This window comes from Perognathus longimembris, chromosome 22 (assembly GCF_023159225.1).
Source record: "Perognathus longimembris pacificus isolate PPM17 chromosome 22, ASM2315922v1, whole genome shotgun sequence".
Taxonomy (NCBI): domain Eukaryota; kingdom Metazoa; phylum Chordata; class Mammalia; order Rodentia; family Heteromyidae; genus Perognathus; species Perognathus longimembris.
In genome coordinates, this window is record NC_063182.1 from 76,021 (window position 1) to 103,604 (window position 27,584).

The following is a 27,584-nucleotide window of genomic DNA, read 5'->3' on the forward strand; positions in this document are numbered from 1 at the left end:
TGGGGGCTACTTACATGTGTGCCCATTTCTGGATCTTCATCTATAGTCCACTACTATTCAAATGTACATTTCATCATGTTAGAATAGTTAAGTCCCCTACATTTTAACAAGTGATTCCATATTTGTACACAAACATTAGAATTTTAGGGCACAATTTAGCGATATAAATTTATGACTATATTAAATTAGAAACATCTACATTATAAAGTTGTAGGGTTTAGGGCTGGGAATATGGCCTAGTGGCCAGAGTGCTTGCTTCGTAAACATGAAGCCCTGGGCTCAATTACTCAGCACCACATATATATAGAAAATGGCCAGAAGTGGTTCTGTGGATCAAGAGGCAGAGAGCTAGACTTGAGCAAAAAGAAGCAGAAGACAGTGCTCAAGCCCTGAGTCAAAGGCCCAGGACTGGCAATAAATACATATAAAGTCGCGGGGGGGGGGGGGGTGGTGGTGGGGTGTGTGTGTGTGTGTGTGTGTGTGTGTGTGTGTGTGTGTGTGTCCAGTTCTGGGACTTGATCCCAGGCCTTGATCAACTATCCTTGACCTTTTGTGCTAAAGGCTAGCACTCTATCACCTGAATCACAGCTCTACATCCAGTTTTTTTTTGTAGTTTATTGTAGATAGAAGTATCACAGAGGGCTGGGGATATAGCCTAGTGGCAAGAGTGCCTGCCTCGGATACACGAGGCCCTAGGTTCGATTCCCCAGCACCACATATACAGAAAACGGCCAGAAGCGGCGCTGTGGCTCAAGTGGCAGAGTGCTAGCCTTGAGCGGGAAGAAGCCAGGGACAGTGCTCAGGCCCTGAGTCCAAGGCCCAGGACTGGCCAAAAAAAAAAAAAAGTATCACAGACGTTCCTGTTCTGGCTGACTTTGAACCAGGATACTCAGATCTCAGCTTCCTAGGAAGCTAGGATCACAGGCATAAGGCACTGGCACCTGACTTAAAATTGTAGTTTTAAAAAGATATTTTGCTGTTTTACAAAGTCATTTATTCACAATTTTTTTAAAAATTGTAGTTGTCATACTACATAGCTCATAAAGTCCTAGTTCTGTGTTTATAGTTAAAGCACTGTTAACTAGAATCTAATGAAACTGGATTTTATGAAGTTTTTGCCGTGTGGGTTGAAGATTTAAATGAACACAACTTCCTGTGGCACAGTTTATTGCTCATCCCTGGCTTCTGTTGCTACTAAAGAGCTCTTGAATCTGCTACAGATGCTACAGATGGTTAATACAGATGGTTATCTCTGGTATATTTTATGTCCGAATTCTATTGTTTCCCTGAGATTATAATCTATGGAAGTGAGGACCTTATGTCTCTTTTGAGCTAAGTGAAACATATGGACTTCAGAAGATGGTGGCTCATGTGTGTTGTGAAAAATAGAAAATAAGACTATATCCCAGTCTAAACATTTTACGTATTATTGTAATTACTAGTTAAGAAATGGAGTATTTTATAAAGGCTCTAAGGGTCTCTGCTTCCCCTAGAACTGTTGAACCCACTGGCACAAACAGGCCTGGAGCTTCACGGACGCTTGTTAGGGACCGCGACTAGAGGCATCACATGGCCACTTCCATGCATCCCGGATTACTGTCACTGTTAGGCTTGGCAGATGAAGGGGCGAGGGGAGGGAGAACAGGGAGGAGGACAGACAAGACCAGAGAGCAAAACAAAACAAGAATAAACAGGTTGGGTTTTATTGATGCTTATTCATTATTCCGTTTTCCAGGTAGAAGGGAGAAATACCTTTGTTATAACATGGGTCTCTGTTAGACCTTTATAACAACCTAGTTGGTGAAGGATGAATTTAAATTAAAACATTCAATCTTCTCCTGACTTCATCAACAAATATTTTTTTCAAAAATTAAAAACGGGGAGGCAGGCAAACTGCCATGGAATACAATGGCCAGGAATTCATAGACAACAAGCGCTATCTTCACAAAAAGCTCCCATCCAAGATTAGTTTATTTGCACCTTCATGCTCCCTCACACACTGCAAAAATGAATGAAAAACCTGTTCTCTCATTCTTCCTCCCTGCCTCCTTCCTTCCCTCACTCTGACCTCATCCCTGCCAGCCCAAATAATACACAAGAAACAGAGTAAGGAGATCTTAAGAGATGAAATTGATGCTGGAAAACACAGAGACAAAATACAAAATACACACACACACACACACACACACACACACACACACTCTCTCTCTTAGACAAATTGAAGCCAGAAGACGGGCTGTGGCTCAAGCAGTGCAGCACAATCTTAAGTAGAAAAGCTAAAGAACAGCACCCAAGTCCTAAATTCAATTCCTATCAACAGCACCCACACACAGAATTAAGAAAAAAACAAAAACAAAAAACAAAAAACACAGTTCCACACATGTTCACATGTCACACCTGTCATTTCCTAAGAAAATGGCAGAGGGCGCACTAGCACTTGGGACAGCATCATAGAGACCCACTGTATGTATGGACACTTTCCACAGGTTCCTACAGATATTCTCTTGGGTGCCTTCTCATTGAAACACTGAAGGAGTCATTGAGCACAGGGCAGAGTCCAACTATTGAGGAAATACCTAAAAATAGAACAAATGGGTCACAGCATAATACATCTGTTTTAACTCTACAATGGCTTCCCAAATTTTGGACTGAGAAGGTAGAAATGAACTAAATGTAAAAGTCATTCAAGAAGACTTGGCTAGCACATGTGAGTGGCCAGGATTCACAGCCAACCCTAAAATGTAGTTTAGAATGTAGAAATGGTAGATGAACTCAAAACTACTGTGCACTTTCCTTACTAATATCTAGAATAAACTATAGAGCTTCAACAAGTAGTTATGTTTCTTTCCTTGTTCACATCTTTAGACTGTGTGTCTCTCAGGTCATTCAGTGGTTTATTATAAATTTATTGAATCTCCATTCTTAGGAATTAATGAGTGCTTTGTCTCTGGAGAGTTTGGCAGCCTATCTTGGGTGCTTTTTCTCTGGAGAATTTGGCATCTTATCTTGGAAATCTTAGGAGGTTTGCACTGATTTCCTTTGAAGCAGTTCAACTTATCGGACTTTTCTTTGATGGCTAGTGGATTTTCTGTCACCCACCATAGCACCTACTAATCTCCAGGCTTCAGCTTTGTCCAGCCCATACATCACAGTGACCTTTCCTGACCTCTTCTGTTTAGCCTCTGAAGCTTCAGTACTCAGTGGCTACCGGTAGAGGCTAGACACTCATGGATGACCTTGTGCAGGTGTGCTCCAGATGGACAGCATCTCCTTAGAGCCAGATACTGTGAGCCTGCACCTCCATGTCTCCTGGGATGGACATGGTGAGCCTCTCTGCAGAGATTCAGTCACCCTCCAACACCAGTGGCTTCACACATGCCTTCATATACCCTAGCAACCCCACAGGTGAGCAGGACGCCACAATCAAGTTGCCCCATGCTCTGTTGGTTGGTTGCAACCATCTGGTGTACCTTGAAGATCATGAGTTCAAGGCCACACAGTGAAACCCTCCCCCCAAAATCCAAAACAAAGAACTTGTTCAACATCACTACCCATGAGGGACATAAGAATCAAAACAACAAGACAACACTTCAGAAACAGAGAAAACACATAAATATGCTGACACAAGTGAAAACACTCACACAGAAATGTGTGAATATATGTTAGCAACATTATGCACAACAGCAATTCAATGGAAACAAGCAAAGTAAGACAAATAGACACACAACATGGCAGTGTGCATTACTAAAGTGTTCAAGTCCTTCTGTATCATGTGAACTTTACTTCAATCTTTAAAAAGATTGAGTTCCCAGAACACTCTTAGGATGAATTCGCTTCCCATTGTTACTCATATCTGACAAAAATGAGATTATTTTTCCCTCTACAATTATGGAACCAATTATGGAACCAAATTATGGAACCAATAACAAAACCAAGAGATAGTTATGCATTGATGGAGAGTTTAAACTTCAGCAAGAAAATAAGGAAAATGTGTGGGAGAAACAGCCCCGTTTCTCATCTAAGAGATGGGGTCCTTTTAAGACTAAGGTCAAAAGACACATTTTAACTGAGATGGGGGGCTGGGGATATGGCCTAGTGGCAAGAGTGCTTGCCTCATACACATGAGGCCCTGGGTTCAATTCTATAGCACCACATATAGCAAAAATGGCCAGAAGTGGCGCTGTGGCTCAAGTGGCAGAGTGCTAGCCTTGAGCAAAAAGAAGCCAGGGACAGCGCTCAGACCCTGAGTCCAAGCCCCAGGACTGACCAAAAAAAAAAAAAAATTAATGGAATAGGATTATTCTTAGCCTTTTTTCAGGAAATGAGTAAACAGCCAGTACACGAGGCATCGTTTATGGCCAAAATGTATGTTGCCACATCTTCTGCATCCTGCCTCATGGGAGCAAAGGAGGCCACAGGTGTCTGTGTGGCTGCCTAGGTGAGGATCTTGTCTGAAACAGAGCACTGGCTAACACAGGATAACTCCTGGTGGTTAAGAAGTCATTTGCCTGGTGACACCATGGTGCCTCCTCAGCATAGCTTACAAGTCACTCCACAGCCCAGTGCTACCTGGACCATGGCCAGCCAGAGTCTGCGTTTTTGTGTCCCAGAGACCTTGTTTACTCAGCTACTAACATAAACCCAGTGACCATCTTTCCATATCAGGTCTTGCCACTTTCTCCCTTATGCCTCCTCAGATGACTGTGATTACAGTGCTCAGTGTCCCTGACCTACAGTGATGCCAACTTCAGAATGGTTTCTGATGGCTGTCATCTCGCAATAAATGGAAACGGTTATTCTCTCAGCACTAACCATGGGCAAATCTCCTCTTCAAAAAAGTGAAAACCTCACAACAACCTGCTATGTGTGTTTAATTGCACGTGTAGAAGGGAAGATGAAGTCCAGGTGAAGTGACCCCTGATCCTGTAATTGCAGAGCCTCTTCACACTCAGATTCCCACACAGGGTCAGAACCCAAAGAACTACTCAGGGCATCTAACAGTCCTGTGAACATAAGCCCAGGCCACACGGGGTGGGTAGGTGCACTACAGATCCGGGAAGGGGGTGTGTGTGTCATGTGTGTCTGGCCCTGAAGTGGCACAGATTCTATGTGAAGCATGTGGAGCCTCACTAGCCAGAGCCTCCAAGAGGCTTGGCCCTGTTAGTGGATCCACACTGGTGTTTTACACTTGGTTACACATGAGGATGCCTACTCCTCTCTCTTCTGCCCATACCTCTCCCACTCTGGATGCTAAAGACCTATTCTGGGCATGCCTTGCTCCCACTGACCAGGATCTGGCCACCAAGGTTCACCAGGAAACTCTGTGGTCTCTGCAGATCACAAGAGCAATGCCTACCTCAGCTAGGAAAGGCTTTGGCACTAGGGGGCCTGTAGCTGCAACAACTTTCTGCCCAGGTCACAGGGAAACTTGAAGCCCCAAGGAGGTATCCCAATGTCTCAGTGCTCAGAGACAGACTACGCTGTCTGATCCTGCTGCAAACCTTAGTGTCCCCAGCACTCACTGAATTACATCACTGCATCACCCAAAGTCCAGTACTCAGGGTCAGCAGGGATCTGCCTACGGAATGAGAGTGGCATTGTAATGGGTGTGTCCCCTAAATTCATATGTGGAAGTACTCCAGTACCTATGAATGTGACCACATACAGAAATGGGCTCTTGGCAAGTGTTGTTAGGGTCATCCCTAAGTCATCTTTTTTGTGCTTTCTTGTGTACAGTGTCTTCTGTTCCCTCACTTCCACTCTAAACCACTATTATTGTGCCCCTTAAAAGGTGGAAACTGGGGCTGGGAGTATGGCCTACTGGCATACTAATTCATAAACGCTGCTGGTCTAGAAGAATCCAACATCAACTATATTTCTGCATGTTAACATTCCAAAACTTAGTCAAATAAACCCAATCCTAGAAATAATGAACCACCAAAAAATGTCCCTAAGAATTACCATCAACACAAGAGATTTGCACATATGAATCAGAAAAAGAATGAACAGTCACTTGTGCCACTGTTGAAAAATCAATGACACACAATTTATGGAGATTCAACAGTTAGTTGCATCTCCTTCCATGTTCACATGTTTGGACCATGTGTCTCTCCAGTTATTCAGTGGTCTGTTCTTTTGTTGTTGTCTGCCGTGGGCTATCCTTGAAGCAGTGCCACTTCCAGTTTTCTGGCATTTAATTGGAAATAAGGGTCTCAAGCACGTTCCTGCCTGGGCTGGCTTTGAGCCATGATCCACAGATCTCAGCCTCCTGAATAGTGAGGATTACTGGTGTGAGCCACTGGTGCAGGACTCTCTTCTTGATTTATTGACACTCTTTACTTAGGAATTAATTTTTGCAGCTTACATTTGGAATCTTAGGAAGTTGGAACTGATCTCCTTTAAAGGATTTCTATTTATCAGACTTTTCTTTTAATGGCCTGTGGATTTTCTGTCACCCATGATAACACCAACTAATCTCCAGGCTTCAGCCTTGTCCAGCCCAAGCATCATGGTGGCCTTTCCAGCCTGAGTCTACAGTGCTCAGTGCATGGCTGGGACACCCCACTCTCTACCATCAGACAAGCCTTGTATTGATCAAGTGAGGCCCCTGCTTCTGTTGCTTCAAAGGTGACAGTGTCTGATCCTCAGATGTGCCTAAAGTGTCATCTCAAAACCCCAGACCTGGGCTGAGAATGTGGCTTAGCGGTAGAATGCTTGCCTAGCATGCATGAAGCCTTGAGTTCGATTCCTCAGTACCACATAAACAGAAAAGCCCGGAAATGGTACTGCGGTTAAAGCGGTAGAGTGCTAGCAAGAAGCAAAAAGAAGCTCAGGGACAGCTCTCAGGCTGAGTTCAAGTACCAGAAGTAAACAGCAAGTCCACATTGCATCCTTTATGGCTAAAATGTGTGTTTTGCCAAGTCTCATTCTACATCCTGCTTCATAGCAGCAATTGAGGCCCCAAGTATCTGTGTGGCTACTTAGGTGGAATTCATGTCTGAAACTGCACACTAATGAGCATAAGGGATAGCTCCCAGGGTTTGAGAGGCCATTTGCCTGGTAACACCAGGGCACTACTTCAGCATAGATTTCAAGTCCCTCATCACCCAGTACTACCTTGGAGCATGACCAGCCAGGGTCTGGGTGCTTCAGTAACAGCCACACTGGTTACTGAGCTCCTAAATTAAACCCAGTGGCCATCTTTTCATACCAGGTCCTTGTTACCTTCTCCCTGATGCCTCCTCATATGATTGTGATTCAATGATTAGAGGGTCTTAGAACCTTGACCTACAGTAATGTCAACTTCAGAATGTTTTTAAATGGGTGTCACTTCTTAAGGGGAGGGGGTGTCATTCGAGCCACTCTTCTACATTGGGCAATACTTCCAGATACTACACTCAAAATTCCAAGTGCATTTACTCCATGTTTTCATCTGATACTAGACACATTTTGCCCTGAAAGTACTTACAGTCAGAAGAGATCAACAGGCAACAAAGGATGGGTATGCTGGAACTACTCCACAGGGAAGCAGGATCCTATATAGGCAACAGGGAAAGAACAAAACAAAGTCACACAGAAGCTCCTTACTAGAAAACTTGAATAAAACCAGTCTAAAGGAACTGACTGGGTTATATTAAAGGAGTGAGGTTCAGTGTTGAGTTGCTTGCCAGGTTGTGGGAGGCACTGAAACACAATAAATTTTAAATTCACCAAAAAGAAATTTAAATGCATTGGTGTGTAAGACCTATGCAATAACAATAAAACATTTTCCACACAGCCCCTCAGCCCCTAACCCACAATCAAAGAGCAGGACATGACCAAAAGCCGAACTGAATGCATAGCAAAGACTCGGGGGTTTGGGCAGGGGACTAAGGTCACTGAAGTTGTTCTGATCAGCACCAACCAACTTACAAAGCAGTAAAAGATAGGCTGCCCTTCCTCATACATGCCTTCACCTCCTTCTCCAGGCCCCAGGATGGACAAGAAAGTATAAATGAAAATTTGATGCAGCTTGAACACAGAGACCAGGGGCCTGGGCAAGGCATGAGTTCTCCAGAGAAGGTTCTAATGGAGTCCATCCACACTGTTCTACCTTGGGCTATAGAGCCAGAACCTATATTCATGATTCCAAGCTTACAGACTCTACAGTTTTTATTCTGACACTCTGTACATTTTCTCTTCAAAATGCCTACAAAGGCTGGAAATCAGGAAAACCAAAAGCTGCATAAAAATAACCAGGGCTAAGAGCTGAGGTACTTGCCTACCTTGTGGAAGGCCCTGGAACACAATACCACTGGAACTCACAAAAAAGAAAATGAAATACTTTCGCATGCCTAATAAAATGTGGCTCAAGCCTGTCATCCAAGCTACTCAGGAGGCTGAGAACAGGAGATCCAGGCTTAAAGCCAGCTCAGGCAGGAAAATTCATAAGAGTGTTATCTCCAATGACCCACCAGAAAACCAGAAGTGGCACTGTGGCTCAGGTGGTAGAGCACTAGTCTTCAGCTGAAGACCTGGAGGACAGAACCCAGGCACAGAGTTCACACCCCACATTCGGCAAAGAAAAAAATTTTAAATAAATAATAGTTTAAAAATAAATGTATAGGTGCCAGCAACCACCCAGGAAGATAGCTGAAGAGAGTCCCAAATCCGTACCATTTGTGTATCTAGGTAACATTTGCTGTTCACCCATCACAGAAGCAGTTTTCAGAAAACTTGTAGCTGACCAAAACGTTTCAGATATTTGGGCCATGGACAATGATGCTGTTTCTGACTGGAACGTGGATCATGCCCCAGATCCAAGAGCTATGAGCTGCCTAAGAAATCATGACATTAGTATGGGCCATAAGAAAAGACAGCTCACCAAAAATGACTTTGCTACATTCGACTACATGCTGTCTAGGGATGAAAGCAATCTGAGAGATTTGGGGTTGTTTTTTTTGTTTTGTTTTGTTTTTTTGTTGTTTTTTTTTTTTTTTTTTTTTGCCAGTCCTGGGCCTTGGACTCAGGGCCTGAGCACTGTCCCTGGCTTCCTTTTGCTCAAGGCTAGCACTCTGCCACTTGAGCCACAGCACCACTTCTGGCTATTTTCTGTATATGTGGTGCTGGGGAATCGAACCCAGGGCCTCATGTATATGAGGCAGGCACTCTTGCCACTAGGCCATATCTCCAGCCCCAATCTGAGAGATTTGAATAGGATAAGTAATCAAGTTAAAAACTGCAAAGCTAAAATTGAACTACTTGGGAGCTATGATCCACAAAAACAACTCATGATTGAAGATCCCTATGGAAACGACTATGACTTCGAGGTGGTGTATCAGCAGTGCCTCCGGTGTTACAAGGCCTTCCTAGAGAAGGACCACTAGGTTAGCACTGCCTACAGCAAAGCCAACAACTCACCCACTAGTCCTGTGCATAAGTGTAGAAGCTTTCCTTAGCCCCAGCCCCTGTTGTTTCTTCAGCTGACTTACTCTTAAACATAATTGTAGGTGAAAAATTAGTTTTATTTACCCAGGAAGTTAAATGACTTCTCATTTTCTCCTGATGACAAAACAGTGGAACAAGGAAATAGCGAATAACAAAATACAACCCTATGAAGTAATAATGACCTGAGCTCAGGAAGACCTGGACAGTATGGTCTACCTGGCATGTTGCATGCCAAGCACTGCCCAGTGCACCTGCTTACCTTGTACCTTGCTGACTTGGGATCATAGTCACAATAGCTCTCCTGATGGCAGCTCCTCTGCTCTCAGAAATGTTTTAATTCAGTTTACTCATAGAGCACAATTGTATGTTTAAGATACAAGCAAGGAATGGTGGTGCCTGTAAATCCAGCACTAGGGAGGCTGAAGCAGGAGGGTCATAAGTTCAAGGCCAGCCTGGGCTATAACATGCCTCAAAATACAAAATAAAAACACAAAATAAGAGGAAGACGGGTGGAATAAATCTTTAGTATTCTTACTACTTGTTGCTTTCTATTTAGTTTATTTCATGGGAGTCAGTTTATTTGCTCCAATATGAGCCACTTTGCCTTTAAGAATTGAATTCTATATTGGAAGTACACTTGTATGCAGGTAACTTTCAGTCAGTGGAGAGAATGTTTTCCATACACATGCAACTCAAGTGTCCAACCAAAATTGACCAGCCATGAAGTTTTAAAAATTGAAGAGTGCCATTAGGTTGGTGTGCTGTAATGATATGTTGGTAACTATTCCTTCATCAGCATTTAGTAACTACCTCACCTCAAATTATAAGGATATTTAAGAAAAGATTATTTTCAAAATAAACTGAGTTACATAAGATAAAAAATAAACGTGTGTAAGACACATATGATAAAAATGAAAATCTTTTTTTTTTTGACAATCCTGGAGCTTGAGGTCAGGGTCTAGGCACTGTCCCTGAGCTTCTTTTGCTCAAGGCTAGTACTCTACCACTTTAGCCACAGCACCACTTCCTGCTTTTTCTGTGTATATGGTACTTCGGAATCAAACGCAGGATTTCATGAATGCTAGGGAGACACCCTACCATTAACCCACATTCCAACCCCCAAATATCTTTCTGTGCTGGTCCGGGGCTTGAACTCAGGCATAAGCACGAGATGGAGACATCACAGGTGGCACGTGCAGGGAGGCGTGTGCATCAGCAGCGCCCTGACCCCTGACCCCAACCCCGCCACCCTCGCCCTGACCCCATCCAACCCCAACCCCTGACCCAGGCCCCAGAATGGACATGAAAGGAACAGAGGGCAGGAGCCTGGGCAAGGCATGAGTTCTCCAGAGCAGGTTCTAATGAGGGCCATCAACACTGTTCTACTTTGGGCTATAGAGCCAGACCTCAATTCATGATTCCAAGCTTCCAGGCTCTACACATTTTATCCAGACACTCTGTGCATTTTCTCTTCAAAATGCCTACAAAGGTTGGAAATCATGAAAACCAAAGGTGGCATAAAAATAACCAGGGCTAAGAGCTGAGGTACTTGCCTAGTTTGTGGAAGGCTCTGGAACACAATACCACTGGAACTCACAAAAAAGAAAGTGAAATACTTTTGTATCCCTAATAAAATGTGGCTCACTCCTGTCATCCTACCTACTCATGAGGCTGAGACCAGAGGATCCAGGTTCAAAGCCAGCTCAGGCAGGAAAGTTCATAACACTTATCTCCAATGACCCACCAGAAAACCAGAAGTGGCGCTGTGGCTCAAGTGGTAGAGCACTAGCGTTCTGCTGAGGAGCTCAAGGACAGCACCCAGGCCCAGAGTTCAAGCCCCACAGCCAGCTAAGAAAAATATTTTAAATAAATAAAAAATAAATGTGTGTAACACCTATAAATATAATGATAAAATGAAATTTTTTGTTGTTGTTGTAGTTGTTTGTGCCAGTCATGGAGCTTGAACTCAGGGTCTGGGCACTGTTCCTAAGCTTCTTTTGCTGAAGGCTAATACTCTTACCACTAGAGCCACAGACCAACTTCCTGCTTTTTCTGTGTATGTGTACTGAAGAATCCAACACAGGGTTTCATGAATGCTAGGCGAGCACCCTACCACTAAGCCACATTCCGAGCCCCACAAAATATTTTGGGGCTGGTCCTGGGGCTTGCATGGGCAATCTACCACTTGAGCCACAGCTCTGCTTCTACTGGAGGTTTCTTTGTGGTTGTTGCTTGACGATAAAGAGCCTCATGGACTTTCCTACCAGGACTGGATTAGAACTGCAATCAACAGATTTTGGCCTCCTGAGTACATAGGATTACAGACATCTGGAAAAAACATTTTCCACACATTCCCTCAATCCTAAACTCCGTGCCCTATACAAGACCTGGGTTGAGGTCTACGTTCTCCAAACCAAGATTTCTTGGGGTCCACTGAGCCCATACTACATTGGACTGGACACCTAGATCCAACACCTACCATTCCAATCCTCAGCACTTAGGCCTCTCCTCTGTAGAGTACGATCAGAGCCATGGCTGATGGGGGGGGGGGGAGAAAAAGCCATTTAGACCACACTTTCTGCTCCTGCCTTCTCCTACCTCCATCCAGCTCCTAATGAGACAGATCTCATGCCAGGACAGGGGGCAGTAATGGTCCACTGAGATCACCAGGGGACAGGACTCAGTATAAAGGTGCTTGCCTGGATGGTAAGGCATGCTCCAAAAACTACACACAATACCTTGGTATGCCAAGATAAATGTGGAATAAACAAGACAGGCAGGCCAGACTTCTACACACACTTTTACAAGTACCCCCACAACCATGCCCTGAGCCTGCCTAGACTGAAAGCACCATCTAAAGTCTTTGCAGTGACTGGGAGCTGGATCCAGAAGCCTGGTTTGGGACTGTTATAATGTAAATTATCAGAGAAACCACATTTTGAAGAATCAAATCTTGGAGTCTTTATTAGAATGCTAGCAGTCTATAGGCAGCCAATTGTTACAAAGGCCTGCTGCCCCCAAATATATTTATCACTGTTAGGAAACAGGCCAGAGAGGAAAGAAAAAACAAAAGCTATACTAACAAATTTAGCTCCAAGAGCTGATTTGGGACACCATGATGACCAGAGATAAGCCAGGAGACAGGACACAGGATGCAACACGGACATGTGTGGCATGGTGTAATGGCACCAGTGCTTGTCTGGCCCTACCCTAAATAAGGTAAAGCCAGGGGACAGGGTAATAGGAAGCTCCTATTCCAAAGCACTGGACTGATAGGTTCAGTAACCTATAAGGGAAGTGTGCTCACACCTGTCGCCAGGAATTCAGACACAACCATCAACAGAGGGTCAGAATTCCCTCCCTCTACCATGAAGAAGAGATGACAAACCCTACAATTCAACATGTGGCCAAGATGGCACCAAAGAGACCTGACCTCCTTACTTCAGGGCTTAGGCACCCTGAAGCCACCACAAGAAGGGCACAGATGAACAAACAAGAGAGGAAGGCTGCACTTCTCCATATACAACCACAAACACCCCACACCCATGTTCTGGGCCTGCATAGACTGAAAGTGCCAGCTAAAAGCTTGACAGTGACTGGGATCCAGCTCCGGAGGCTTGGTTTGGGGACTGGCCTCACCCAAGGCACTTCAGGAGAAGCACGACTTAATTCCCCCACACTGTCCCTCACCTGTATCCATGCACTGGGCCTGCATAGACTGAAAGTGCCAAGTAAAAGCCAGCTCCAGAAGCCTGGTTTGGGGACTGGCCTCACCAAAGCCCCTCAGGAAGGACACAAACCAACCCAGAGGCAGGCAGGCAGGCAATAAAAACCCATACCCATGCCATGGGCCTGCCAAGACTGAAAGCACCAGCTACAAGCTCTGTCCTGACTGGGAGCCAGCTCCAGAAGACTGGTTTGAGGCCTGGACTCACCGAAGCCACTTCAGGAAGGGCACAAACAAGCAAACAGGAGAGGCAGGCCACACTCCTCCACACACTTTCACAAACACCCCACAACAGTGGCCTGGACCTGCCAAAACTGAAAGCCCACTAAATGCTCAGCACTGGCGAAGCCAGCTCCAGAGGCCTGGTTTGAGGCCTAGCCTCACCAAAGCCACTTCAGAATGGGTACAAAGGAGCAAACAAGGGAGGCAGGCTGTGCTTCTCTACAAACTTTCACAAGCACTCCACACCCATGCCCAGGGCCACACCAAGCAGGAAGCTCAGCTTCACAAGCACTCCACACCCATGCCCTGGGCCACACCAAGCAGGAAGCTCAGCTTCACTCTGCTGGTCTTCTGGAGTTGCCTCAAGGTCAGCTCTGTGCACCTGGGTCCAGCCTTCTCCACAGACAAGCTGCATCTGTGCACTGTCCTCCAGGCATCCCCACACAGAAAATTGGCTGCTACATGAGGAAACCCAGACCCACCACCAAACCACACTGAGTCTGACCAACTTTGTAGGCCCAAACACAACTAGAGAAAGGAGAAAGGAGCTCTTCCTAGCTACCTGGCAGGTCGGCTTGTTCAAGGCAGAACTGATCTAAACCAGTCCATAGCCCAAGCCACACCCCTTTACCTCAATTCCCCTCCCTTCTTATTCTGTGTAGCCCCATAAGCCCTGCCCCTTCACATCACTTCCTCACCTTTACCCCTCCCCTCTTATGTTGTGATGCCCCATAAGCCCTGCCCGTGTACCTCAGGCCCCACTCCTCCACACACTTTCACAGCCAACCACAACCATTGCCTGGGCCTGCCAAGGCTGAAAGAACCAGCTGAAGGCTCCGAACACCTAGTTTGAGGCCAGCCTCACCAAAGCCACTTCAGGAAGGACACAAACGAGCAAAGACGAGAGGCAGGCCGAGCTCCTCCACACATTCACACCCACCCCACAACCGAGGCCTGGGCCTGCCCCAGCTAAAGGTTTGGCACTAATAGACAGCTCCGGAGGCCTGGTTTGGGGCCTAGCCTTACCTAAGCCACTTCAGGAAGGACACAAACAAGTAAACAGGAGGGGCAGGTCTCGCTTCTCCACACACTTTCACACCTATCCCACAACCATGCCCTGGGGCCCCACCTGGCAGTAAGTTTGGCTTATCTCTGCTTGTCTTCTGGAGTTGACTCAAGGTGAGATCTGTGCACCTGGGTCTGGCCTTCTCCACAAACAAGCACCATCAGTGCAACATTCCTCCAGGCTTCCCGACACAGAAAATAGGCTGCTGCCTGGTGGGACGGGAGTACAGAAGCCCAGAACCAACACCAAAAACTGATGAGCCTGACCAGCTTTATAGGACAAAATAGGACCTCACAGTAAGGAGCTGAGTGACTGGCCTGTCCCAGGCAAAACCGACCTAAACCAGTCCAGTGCTCCGGTTTCCCCACCCCTGTCCTGCTGTGATGCCCAATATGACCTGCCCCTGCACCTCTCACTTCCAGGCCCTTGCCCCTCCCCTCTCCTGCATTGAAGCCCAATAAGCAGCGCCCCTTCACCTCTACTTCCTTGCTTCTGCCCCACCTGTCTACTGCTTTGATGACCCATAAGCTCAACACCATAAACCACCCCAAAACCATGGCCTGGGCCTGCCAAAACTGAAAGCACCAGCTAACAGCTCTACACTGACTGGAAGCCCGCTTTGGAGGCGTGGATGAGGCCTAGCCACACCACCTAAGCCACTTCAGGAAGGACACAAACAAGCAAACAGGAGAGGCAGGCCTCGATTCTCCACCCACTCTCTCACACACCCAACAACCGTGGCCTGGGCCTGCCAAGAGTAAAAGCACCAGCTAAAAGCTCTGCACTGACACCAAGCAGGCTCCAGAGGCCTAGCCTCACCAAAGCCACATCAGGAAGAACACAAACAAGCAAACAGGAGGGATAGGCCGCGCTCCTCCACACACTTTCACAGCCACACCACACCCATGCCCTGGCCCCACCTGCCAGGAAGCTCCACTTAGCTCTGCTTGTCTTCCAGAGTTGCCTCAAAGTCAGCTTGGTGCACCTGGGTCAGGCCTTCTCCACACACACGCCGCATCTGTGCAGGGTCAGTGTACTTCCAGGCTTCCCCACACAGAAAAGTGGATGGTGCCTGATAGGACAGGTATACAGAAGCTCAGACCCACCACAAAACTACAGTGAGTCTGACCAGCTTTATAGGCCCAAACCAAAAAATGGAGGCTACTGGCAGGACTACCAGTCCCAGGAAGAAATCACCTAAACCAGTACAGTGCCAGGGCCATGCCCCTTGACTTCTCACTTCCTTCAGCTTTCTCTGCCCCTCTCCTGTTTTAAGGCCCCATATAAGTCCGGCCCCTGCACCTCTAGCTTTCTTGCCCTTGCCCCTCCCCTCTCCAGCTATGATGCCCCATAAGTTCCAGTGCACTTCTAGCTTCCTGGCTCTTGCCTGGCCTTTCTCCTGCTAGGACACCCCATAAGCCCTGCCCCTGCACCTCTAGCTTCCTGAGGCCCCACCAGCGGACCTCCTGCACAGCCTGCCTAACAGAAGGCCTTTGCTCCAACCCAGGGCCTGGTGCAGGACAGTCCACAAGCCTCCAGGGTCTCTCCTGCCCCTAGAACTATCAAACACACTGGCACAAGCAGGTTTAAGGGGACACCTGCTAGGGACGGCGGCTAGGGGCATCACATGGCCATTTACATTCATCCCAGATTACTGTCACAATCAGACTTGGCAGATGAGGGGGCAAAGGGAGGGAGAGCAGAGAGGACAGACAAGACTAGAGAGCAAAACAAAACAATAAGCAGGCTGGGTTTTTAATTGATGTTTATTCATTATTCCGTTTTCCAGGTAGAAGGGGGAAATACCTTTGTTAGCACATGGGACTCTGTTAGACCTTTACAGCAATCTAGTTGAAGGATGAATTTAAATTAAAACATTCAATCTTCTCCTGACTTCATCAACCAGTATTTCTTTCAAAAATTTAAAAAACAGGGAGCCAGGCAAACAGCCATGGAAAACAATGGCCAGGAATTCATAGGCAACAAGCGCTATCTTCAAAAAAATGAATGAAAACCCTGCACTCACTCCCCCTCCCTGCGTCCTTCCTTCCCTCACTCTGACCTCATCCCTGTTTGCCCAAATAATATTCTAGAAACAGAGTAAGGAGACCTTTAAAGATTAATTTCATGCTGGAAAACAAAGACAAAATAACACACACACACACACACACACACACACACACACACACACACTCACTCTTAGACAAAAGGAAGCCAGAAGATGGGCTGTGGCTCAAGCAGTACAGCACAATCTTAAGTATAAAAGCTAAAGAACAGCACACAAGTCCTAAATTCAATCCCTATCAACAGCACCCACACAGAATTAAGGGGAAAAAACACTGTTCCACACTTGTTCACATGTCACACCTGTCATTTCCCAAGTAAACAGCAGAGGGCGACCTAGCACTTGGGGCAGCACCACAGAATCCCAATCTGACTCTGTATGGACAATTTCCACAGGTTCCTACTGATATTCTCTTGGGTGCCTTCTCATTGAAGCACTGAGGGAGTCACTGAGCATAGGGCAGAGTCCAACTACTGGGGAAATACCTAAAGGTAGAATGAATGGGTCACAGCATAAGATATGTTTTAATTCTACAATGGCTTCCCAAACTTCAGACTGAGAATGTGGAAATTAACAAAATATAAAAGTCATTCAAGAAGACTTGGCTAGCACGTTTGAGTGGCCAGGATTCAATAGCCAACCATAAAATATATTTTAGAATGTAGAAATGGTAGATGAAATCAGAACTGCGGGGCAGTTTCCTTACTAATACCTAAAATACACTGTAGAGATTCAACAATTAGTTACATTTCTTTCCTTCCTTGTTCACATCTTTGGACTGTGTGTCTCTCAGGTCATTCAGTGGCTTATTATACATGTATTGAATCTCCGTTCTTAGGAATTAACGGGTGCTTTGTCTCTGGAGAGTTTGGCAGCCTAGCTTGGGTGCTTTGGAGATTTGGGGAGCTTCTCTTGGAAATCTTAGAAGGTTGTACTGTGGACCGGGACCGCTTCTGGTGGTGGTCTGCATTGTGGCCCAAGTAGGGTGTTTGTCTTCGGAACTTAGGATACCGCTCTACCCATGGCTGCTTGTCCTGCTGCCCAGGCCCTGGGATGGAAGGGGTCCCTCTCCTCTTTTAGGTCAAAACCTGGGACATCTGGGACCAAGAGCTATCCGAGGAAGCTGGGTCTGAGCCACCAGAACTTAGATAAGCTTATCACTTTATTCAGATGTGCACTACAGTAAGTAGTTTATAACATAGTTAAGCAGATTTACTGTATATCTATTTTCTGAGCACCTACAACTGATAATATGAAACTTTGTTATTTAGGTAACTTGTGAAGTAATTACTTGCATGTAGGCTGAGGTTTGTGTGTATCATCAAGGCACTTATTTACTAGTATTTAGGTCTGGCCCTGGCCCTGGCCGCCTCGCCCTCATCCTAAAACCCTCACCAAAAAACTCAACACACACTCACCACCCTAAACTTCACCTTAACAACCCTAGCCCTAAAACCCTAGCTATAAACCAAGTGATTTGGCTTAGTGAAAGAGTGCTAGTAAGTACAAGGCCAAGTTCAGTCCACAGCTCTGAAAATACTAAAAAAATTACCTACTGGGCACTGATGGCTGATGCCTATGAACCTAGCTACTCTGAAGGTGAGCTGCACTTAACATGATAAGAGCAATAGCCTAGTACAAAAAAATTTAAGGATAGGACTAATACCCAGAGTTCAGTCATTAGAGATGAGGAGAAACAGATTAAGTTAAAATATATATACTTGGCAAAGAGAAGTGAAAATTGGCTCTGGCCAGGAACTGGTGTTATTTACAAGTTAGTGTGCAAATTATGACAGATTTTTATGAGCTTTCTCATTTAATAAACCTGGTCCCTCTCCACATTAAAAAAAAAAAAAACTCTGGGCTGGGAATATGGCCATGTGGCAAGAGTGCTTGTTCGATTCCCCAGCACCACATATATAGAAAACTGCCAGAAGTGGCGCTGTGGCTCAAGTGGCAGAGTGCTAGCCTTGAGCAAAAAGAAACCAGGGACAGTGCTCAGGCCCTGAGTTCAAGGCCCAGGAGTGGCAACAACAACAACAAAAAAAAACCCTGCTATTTTCTGTGCCTTTTTGAGTATAACACATAGGGAGTATAAAACAGGGATCTTGGAGGTGCTACAGTTCGAAGTTTGCTTCACACACATGCTTGGTTGGCACTACACCACTTGAGACAGACCCCAACACTGCTTTTTACTAGTGTTTTTAGTGAACAGTCTGCCTTGGCTGGATTCAAAACACCATGCTCTGGATCTCAGTCTCCTGAGACAGAGGCAATTAACCATTTATGTCAACACTTGCAAATCGCCAGAGAAAGCCATGAGCAGTTGGTGGTGCTTACATATGTTTAGTACATAGATGTACTATGGAGCCAGTTAACCCGCAGCAATTGCAACTGCAACACCCAGTCACAATACCATTTCTTTTTATTTTTCATTGTGATTATCAAGGTGATGTACAGAGGGTTTACAGTTAAACAAGTCAGGTAAAGTGTACACTTATTTTCGGGTAATGTCACTTCCTTCCTAACTCTCCCCTAGTCCAACCTCCCATCACCATCCACAAGTTGTACAGTGTTTATTTTCAACAGTGTCTAGTGAGTACCACTGCTACATTTGTTCAGCTTTGTTCCTCCATTTCTGTGCACTCCTTTACCTGTTCCTAAGACACACAATACAAAAAAACGGGAGGGGGGGCAACAAGGAAAACCTGGCTTCCATTTCCTAGAGCTCATTTTCATAAACATTTTCTATTGTCAGAGGGACATAGGTATTGTGATTGTGTTCCTCTACTAAGAGTTTCCTTTGATCTCTCTGTATAAATGCCTACTAGTGTAGAATTTATAATTTAATGATATATATTAGACCCAGCTTCCACATCAGAGAATACATGCACCATTTATCTCTGAGTTTAGATGATTTGTTCTAGGTCCATCTGTGAACTATTCTGCTTCGATTAGCTTTGAGTCCCAATCCTCAGAGCTCAGCTTCCTGCATAGCCAATATCACTGGTATAAGTCAGTGGCACCTGGGCTTTTCTATGTATTCATTTACTCACCAGTCTCTTTAGAGTTCCCACATTGTTTACACTGATAGGTTTTTTTCTTCAGCATCACTTTCAAATACCCAAACATAGCTGAGGAATCTAAAGGTTTTTCCATACTATTTACATTCATAAGGTGCTTCTCCATTATGTGTTCTCTCATGAACATGGAGTTGACTGTTATATCTGAAGGCTTTTCCACACTGTTTACATTCATAAGGTTTTTTTCTCCAGTATGAGATATTTCATGTACTCGAAGATCACAAGAATTATACCAAGTTTTGCCATTGTTTACATTCATAGGGTTTTTCTCCAGTATGAGTTTTTCATGTCTTCTAAGAGACCCCAAAGAAGTAAGAACTTTACCACATCATATACATTTATAAGGACTTTTTCCAGTATGAGTTCTTTCATGTATTTGAAGGTAACTAGACCTGACTTTTTTGCCACAATGTTTACATGTGGATTTCACTTCAGTATGTTTCCTTTCATGGACTCGAAGGCCTCTGAGGTACCTGAAGGTCTTCCCACACTGCTTACATCCATAGGCACCTAAGTTAGCATGAACACGTTCATGTGCTTGAAGGTAACAGATATATTGGAAGGATTCACCACACTGTTTACATGCATAGGGCTTTTCTCCAGTATGAGATCTTTTATGTACTCGAAGACTATTAGAACTAGCCAAAGTTTTCCCACATTCTTTACATTCATAGGGATTATCACTATGTGTTCTCACATGCTCTCGAAAGTAACTGGCTTGTCTGAAGGCTTTTCCACACTGTTTACATTCATAGGGTTTTCCTGCAATGTGATTTTTTTCATGTACTTTAAGAGCATTATGACAACTGAGACTTTTGCCACATTGTTTACATTCATAGGGATTACCACTATGTGTTCTCTTATGTTGATGAAAGTAACTGACATATCTGAAGGCTTTTCCACACTGCTTACACTCGTAGGGTTTCTCTCCAGTATGAGATCTTTTATGTTCTAGAAGACCATGAGAACTACCCAAAGTTTTGCCACATTCTTTACATTCATAGGGATCATCACTATGTGTTCTCTCATGTTCTCGAAAGTAACTGGCTTGTCTGAAGGCTTTTCCACACTGCTTACATTCATAGGGTTTTCCTGCAATGTGATTTTTTTCATGTAGTTTAAGAGCATTAGAAGAACTGAGACTTTTGCCACACTGTTTACATTCATAGGGATTATCACTATGTGTTCTCTCATGTTCTCGAAAGTAACTGGCTTGTCTGAAGGCTTTTCCACACTGTTTACATTCATAGGGTTTTCCTGCAATGTGATTTTTTTCATGTAGTTTAAGAGCATTAGAAGAACTGAGACTTTTGCCACATTGTTTACATTCACAGGGATTACCACTATGTGTTCTCTCATGTTCGCGAAAGTAACTGGCATATCTGAAGGCTTTTCCACACTGTTTACACTCGTAGGGTTTTTCTCCAGTATGAGATCTTTCATGTACTCGAAGATCACAAGAATTATACCAAGTTTTGCCACATTGTTTACATTCATAGGGTTTTTCTCCAGTATGAGTTATTTCATGTCTTCTAAGAGACCCCAAAGAAGCAAGAACTTTACCACATCGTATACATTTATAAGGACTTTTTCCAGTATGAGTTCTTTCATGTATTTGAAGGTAACTAGACCTGACTTTTTTGCCACAATGTTTACATGTGGATTTCACTTCAGTATGTTTCCTTTCATGGACTCGAAGGCCTCTGAGGTACTTGAAGGTCTTCCTACACTGCTTACATCCATAGGCACCTAAGTTAGCATGAACACGTTCATGTGCTCGAAGGTAACAGATATATTGGAAGGATTCACCACACTGTTTACATGCATAGGGCTTTTCTCCAGTATGAGATCTTTTCTTTTCAGGTACTTTAAGAGCATTAGGACAACTGAGACTTTTACCACACTGCTTCTGACTATTCTGATACAGTTGAGGTGAACTATGACAAGCAAAGAACTTCTTGCTTGGCTGGCATTTGTACTGTGATTCTGCTTGGTGCGTGTGCCCATGTACCTGAAACGAACTGGAGGTATCAAAGGTTTTCAGACATACCTTACATTTATAAGGTCCAATTACATTGTGAGATGCCATTTGTTGTTGAACACTTGTGTGAGAAATAAATATTTCCCCACATTTTTTACATTTATATAGCTTGCTTCTGTATTCTTTATGCTCATATTTGTACCAAGATTGAGATATTACATGCTTAATAAAAAAATGAATTATACATGAAAAAAATTTTTTGTCAGTCATGGGGCTTGAGCTCAGGGCCTGACCTTTTTTGCTCAAGAGTAGCACTGTACCACTTTGAAGAGCTTGTGGTTTTCTACTGGTTAATTAGACATAAGAGTCTCACAGAATTTCCTACCCAGACTGACTTTGAACCATGATCCTCAGATCTCAACTGCCTCAGTAGCTAGAATTACAGGCGTGAGCCACCAGCACCAAGCCATGAAAATCTTCACACAGTATTCACATTCTTTTACTCATAGTCATCACTTATATTAAGACTCAGAATCAGTTGAAGTGTCTCCACACAAACTAGAGTCTATCTGCCATATAGCTTTTATAAAAAAATAACAAGACATTACTAATGAGCTCTTAAACATAACACTGCTCCCCAAATAAGGTAAAGTGTATTACTTTTGTGCTACACAGGAATAGTATAGAAGTAAATGTTTTAGTCACTCGGCAACATGGATTCCATGGAGCTATCATCACTTCACTTTTTTTTTTTTTGGCCAGTCCTGGGCCTTGGACTCAGGGCCTGAGCACTGTCCCTGGCTTTTTCCCGCTCAAGGCTAGCACTCTGCCACTTGAGCCACAGCGCCGCTTCTGGCCGTTTTCTGTGTATGTGGTGCTGGGGAATCGAACCTAGGGCCTCGTGTATCCGAGGCAGGCACTCTTGCCACTAGGCTATATCCCCAGCCCCATCACTTCACTTTTTTAAGTACTGTTTGCAAGTGAAATGTTGCACAAATTTTAATTTATTTTTTTGATATTTTTTTCAAAGACTTAAAAGCTGTGCTCATTTGTTTTCTTTCCTTTTCTTTCATACATTGAGGGTGCCAGTCCTGGAGCTTGAACACAGGACCTGGGCACTGTTCCCAAACTTTATCTACTCAAGACTAGCATTCTAACACTAAGATCTCAGCATCCTGAGTAGCTAGTACTATAGCACACAGCCTTTTGCATCTTTTTAAAACGTCATGATACATAAGACTTCGTCAAAAGACATTAATTGGTTTTTTTTTTTTTGCCAGATCTGGGGTTTGAACTCAGGACCCTGGCACTGTCCCTGAGCTTCATATTCTCAAAGCTAATACCCTACAACTTGAGCCACTTCCAGCTTTTTCTCTTTATATCGTAACAAGGAATCAAACCCAGGACTTCAGGCATGCTAGGAAAGCACTGTTCAACTGAGACACAGTCCTAGTACCAACATTGATTCCTTTTATGTATGTGAATTACCTGAGATTTTTCTGAGAATTTTTGTGCTGATCATTCCTGTTCAGGTCTGTCCATTTTGTACCTAAATGTAATCCAAAAATTATCAGTTATAAATTATAGAAAAGCAATACTAATTTAATGGAACATAGGGACTAATGCTCTTGTTAGGCTTTTCCACTCAAGGCTAGTGCTCAAGGCCACTTGAGGCAACTTTAACTTCTGACTTTTGTGGTGGTTAACCACAGATAAAGTCTCATGAACTTTCCAGCCAGGCTGGCTATGTATGAACCACAGTCCTCATATCTCAGCTTCCTAAGTAGCTAAGATTACTGGAATGAGCCACCAATGCCTGTCTGAAAGGATGATATTCTTACCTATACAGCTGAAGTTGCTAAAGGTTTCCAGCATTACATCTCTGTAGAAACTCTTCTGAGAATGATCCAGCAAAGCCCACTCCTCCTTGGAAAATTTCACAGACACATCCTTGAAGCTGAAAGGCTCCTAAAACATTCCAAATACATGTACAGAACACGTAAGGCTTACAGTAGTATAAATCTACAACAATTCATAAATGATTCTTTGGTCTCCAATTGACTAGCTATTCCCACATAATTCTAGAGATAGAACTATTGAGGAATGAAGATGTAGAAGATACACGTAATACATATGTAAAAAATGTCTAAAGATTTTCATGTATCTTGTCTTTTAAAGCACACATACTACCTCAATATGGATACAAAGTATTATGTTCCTCTCATTAATAGTCCCAATAAATAACATGTGCTGTTAACCATAAATTCTTCATGGAGACGATCACTAGAACCTGTTATAACCAAGTCCTGCCACCTGAGGTGCATAAGAAAATTCCTATTAGCAGTCATGACACTGCCAGTCCTTATGAACTCATGCTCTACAAGTGTGACCATGGGGCTTGGATATTGCTGAGTGGCATAGTGCTTACCGCTGAGGAACATGACATGGACCTGTTTGGAGGGGGAAATAAGCAGGGAGGGTGAATGGAGAGGCACACTATTTATGTATAAAAACATACCATAATGAAGCCCAGCAAAAAGTTAAAAAGCAGAGGGTGGAGGGAAACTATTAGGAAAAAATACAGATGGGGTGAATTTGATTAAAGAACATTGTATGTATGTTGTAAATACCATACCAATATAAAGATCCTTTATACAATTAATTTAAACTAATAATTGTTTAAAAATAAACTTAAGTGCAGCAATGAAGTACATAAACTGTGGGTAGGGACTAGAAGGAAAAACTAAGAGAAAACAAGGGAAGCGGGTCACATTGTCCAAAAAAAAAAAAAAAAAAAAAAGGAATATGGACACCAGTGACTCATGCATGTAATCCTAGCTACTCAGGAGGGTAAGATCTTAGGATGTGATTCAGTGCCAGTCTAGGCAGGAAAGTATGTGAGACTCTTATATCCAATGAACCACCAGAAAACTGAAAGTGTTACTGGTGATAGAGCACTAGCCTTAACCTGACATATGTAACTGTAAGTACTATATATCACCTTTATAATAACAATATTTTTTCCTTAAATAAAAAGGAAAATTTTTGCCAGGCACTAGTGGCTCATGCCTGTAATCCAAACTACTAAGAAGGATGATTACAGTTAAAAGCCAACCCAAGCAGCAAGTTCAAGACACTGACCTTCAGTTAAGCACCAAAAGGATGGAGGTAGAACTGTCACTCACATGTTAAGCATGTCAGCCTTGAGCAACAGGGAAAACACCAGGTGCTGATTTCAAGTACCAGGATCTACACCAAAGCTTTTTTAAAAACAGAAAAGTTCTTATATCATACTTAGTAAGCAGTGAGGTGGGGGGGGGGGGGGAACAGGACATAGTATTGGCTCATTTGGCTCATTCAAAGTCTCAGGCTAGCCACTGAGAATCTTAGGAGGAATACTTTCTCATTGAAGCACATTACCCTACTAGTTAAACTAAGTGGTCATTACAGAAAATGACAGAAGGACAACACAAAAACCCGCAAATATATATATATATATATATATATATATATATATATATATATATTCGTTGTATTTGGGTGTGCTAACTAAATCCAAGCTTCTAAAAATAGATCCAGATACTGGTGACTCATGCTTATAATCCTAGCTACTCAAAAGGCTGAGATCCGGGGCTGGGAATGTGGCTTAGGGAGAGTGCTTGCCTAGCATGCATGAAGCCCTGGGTTCCATTCCTCAGTACCACATACACAGAAAAAGCCAGAAGTGGCACTGTGGCTCAAATGCTATAGTGCGAACCTTGAGCAAAATCTCAGGGACAGTGGCCAGGCTTATCCCCAATAAACTACCCAGAAGAAAAAGGCAGAAGTGGCTGGTGGCTCAAGTGGTAGAACCTACCATTGACCAAAAATGTGGCTCAGGGACAGGGCCCAGCCTCTGAATTCAAGCCCCAAGACCAGCCAAAAAAGGGGGGAGGGGGAATTCTGCAGATCATAAATCAAAATTTCATGAATTTAATGTATCCTATCAACATACTGAATAAAATGTTATCATTCAAAGAATTACAGAAAAATTATACCAAGAGAGAAATGGGGGCCATTTACACATGAAAATAATCCCAGAAATGCTGATAGCTAACTAAAAATTGAAGGAACCAATTCAGATAAATTGGTAGCATATGAGACTGATATACAGAAGTCCATCATTTTTGGCAGTCAGCAATTACTGCATATAAAATGTAAAGCCAAAAACCAAGAATATCAAGAAAGTATTATACATAAACCTAACAAGAATCAAAACCTACACTTTCTAAAAAAAATTGAAAAATCAACCATAAAAATGGATATATCTTGATTGTGGATTATAAACTTCAAGGTTAAATTGCCAGGTGTCAACCTGAACAATGACTCAACAGTCATAATAAATAACCTGTAATCCTACATTTCTCAGGAGGCTGTGCTGAGGATCACCAGCACACCGGAAAGTCATCTCATCTCCTAAAGGCAAAGAAGTGAAGCAGCACCCACACCCTGAGTTCAAGCTCTATTGTCAGCACCAAAAATAAATAAGAAAGCTGGGGCTAGGAATAAGGCCTAGTGGCAGAGTACTTACCTTGTATACATGAAGCCTTGGGTTGGATTCCTCAGCACCACATATATAGAAAAAGACAGAAGTGGTGTGGTGGCTCAAGTGGTAGAGTTCCAGCGTAAGCCTGATAGCCCCCTCTCCCATAGCTTTAGCATGCTCCCTTCCTAAGCAACAACAGGCACATGCAGTAAGGGCGGCAACCATGTAACCCCCGACCACCCCCCCAGAGGACACTCCTTTAGTACTTTTTACCACCATGTAAGGCAAATAGATCCCCTTAACAGTGACCTCCATGGTCAAGGCAGCTGCAGGACCCCTTGCCAGCAGCTATCAATTAGAGCCCACCATGGTAAAGCCCCTGGTCTGCAGGTCCACACCCAGGTCCCCACCTCCAATACCTCCTAGCTTATATAAGTCACCCCAGACAATAGAGGGTACTTCTCACTCCTACCTGGTGAGAAGGAGTCTTGCCAGTCCCTTTGCTGGCAATAAACCTTTCCTTTGTTCTTCTGTACCTGTGTGTCTGTATGTCTATGTGGTTTCTGGCAGAGTTTGATATATATTCAAACAGCTAGCCTTGAGCAATAAGAAGCAAGGGACAGTGCTATGGCCCCGACTTCCAGCCCGAGAACTGGCCAAAAAAAAGCTAACAATTTGTGTTTTCAAAAGCAGAAAGGTGACTCTACAGTGGGGGGGGGGGGGGGGTGCACAGCACGGACAGACCAAAAAAACCAACAATACTGAAAAGTAACCAGTATACAGAGCTATTTACAATAATCAAGACAATATATTTGAATAAGCAAATAGGACCAAATAAAATACCCCAAAATAGGGCTGGGAATATGGCCTAGTGGCAAGAGTGCGGGTTCAATTCCCCAGCACCACATACACAGAAAATGTCCAGAAGCGGCGCTGTGGCTCAAGTGGCAGAGTGCTAGCCTTGAGCAAAAAGAGGCCAGGGATAGTGCTCAGGCCCTGAGTTCAAGCCCCAAGGCTGGCAAAAAAAAAAAAGAAAACCAAAAAATAAGACAACAAAAATAGTACATTTATCATTGACCAAAAAAGCAAGGGAAACGCAATAATGAAAAAAAGTATGGTCTTCTCAACAAACGACAATGGACCTCCTCCTGCCCATCTATACTCAAATTAATCTGGACTCAAAATGGATCAGGAAGGCAGATGTGCAATGTGCAATTCAGAATGTGTGAAAGGTAACAGAGATAGACGACCTTGAGCTGGCAGTACGTTTCTGACGCCACACCACACAAGAATGAGCTGAAAATGTGAAAAGTGACCAAGTGGATCTCACTGGAATCACAACTTTTTTTTTCCCCCCCGGTCCTGGGTCTTTAACTGTAGGCCTGGGCGTAGACTCTGAGCCTCTGGGCGCTAGCTCTACATCCAGCGACTAAACGCGTTATGGCTTTCCTGCCCGGGCTGGCTTTGAACCGCGAGCCTCAGGTCTCAG

General features: G+C 44.0%; 1 protein-coding gene across 1 annotated transcript; it reads right to left on the minus strand.

Annotated features, from left to right (window-relative positions):
* Positions 1-7,016: 7,016 nt before the first annotated feature.
* On the minus strand, positions 7,017-26,410 carry LOC125340169 (zinc finger protein 124-like). Its single transcript, XM_048331615.1, has 4 exons — positions 26,369-26,410; positions 23,412-23,538; positions 23,059-23,119; positions 7,017-7,535 (listed from the first exon to the last, which is right to left on the minus strand). Exons 1-4 carry the CDS (start codon positions 26,408-26,410, stop codon positions 7,481-7,483), a joined length of 285 nt encoding a protein of 94 aa, XP_048187572.1. The 3' UTR covers positions 7,017-7,480.
* Between the last annotated feature and the right edge of the window lie 1,174 nt (positions 26,411-27,584).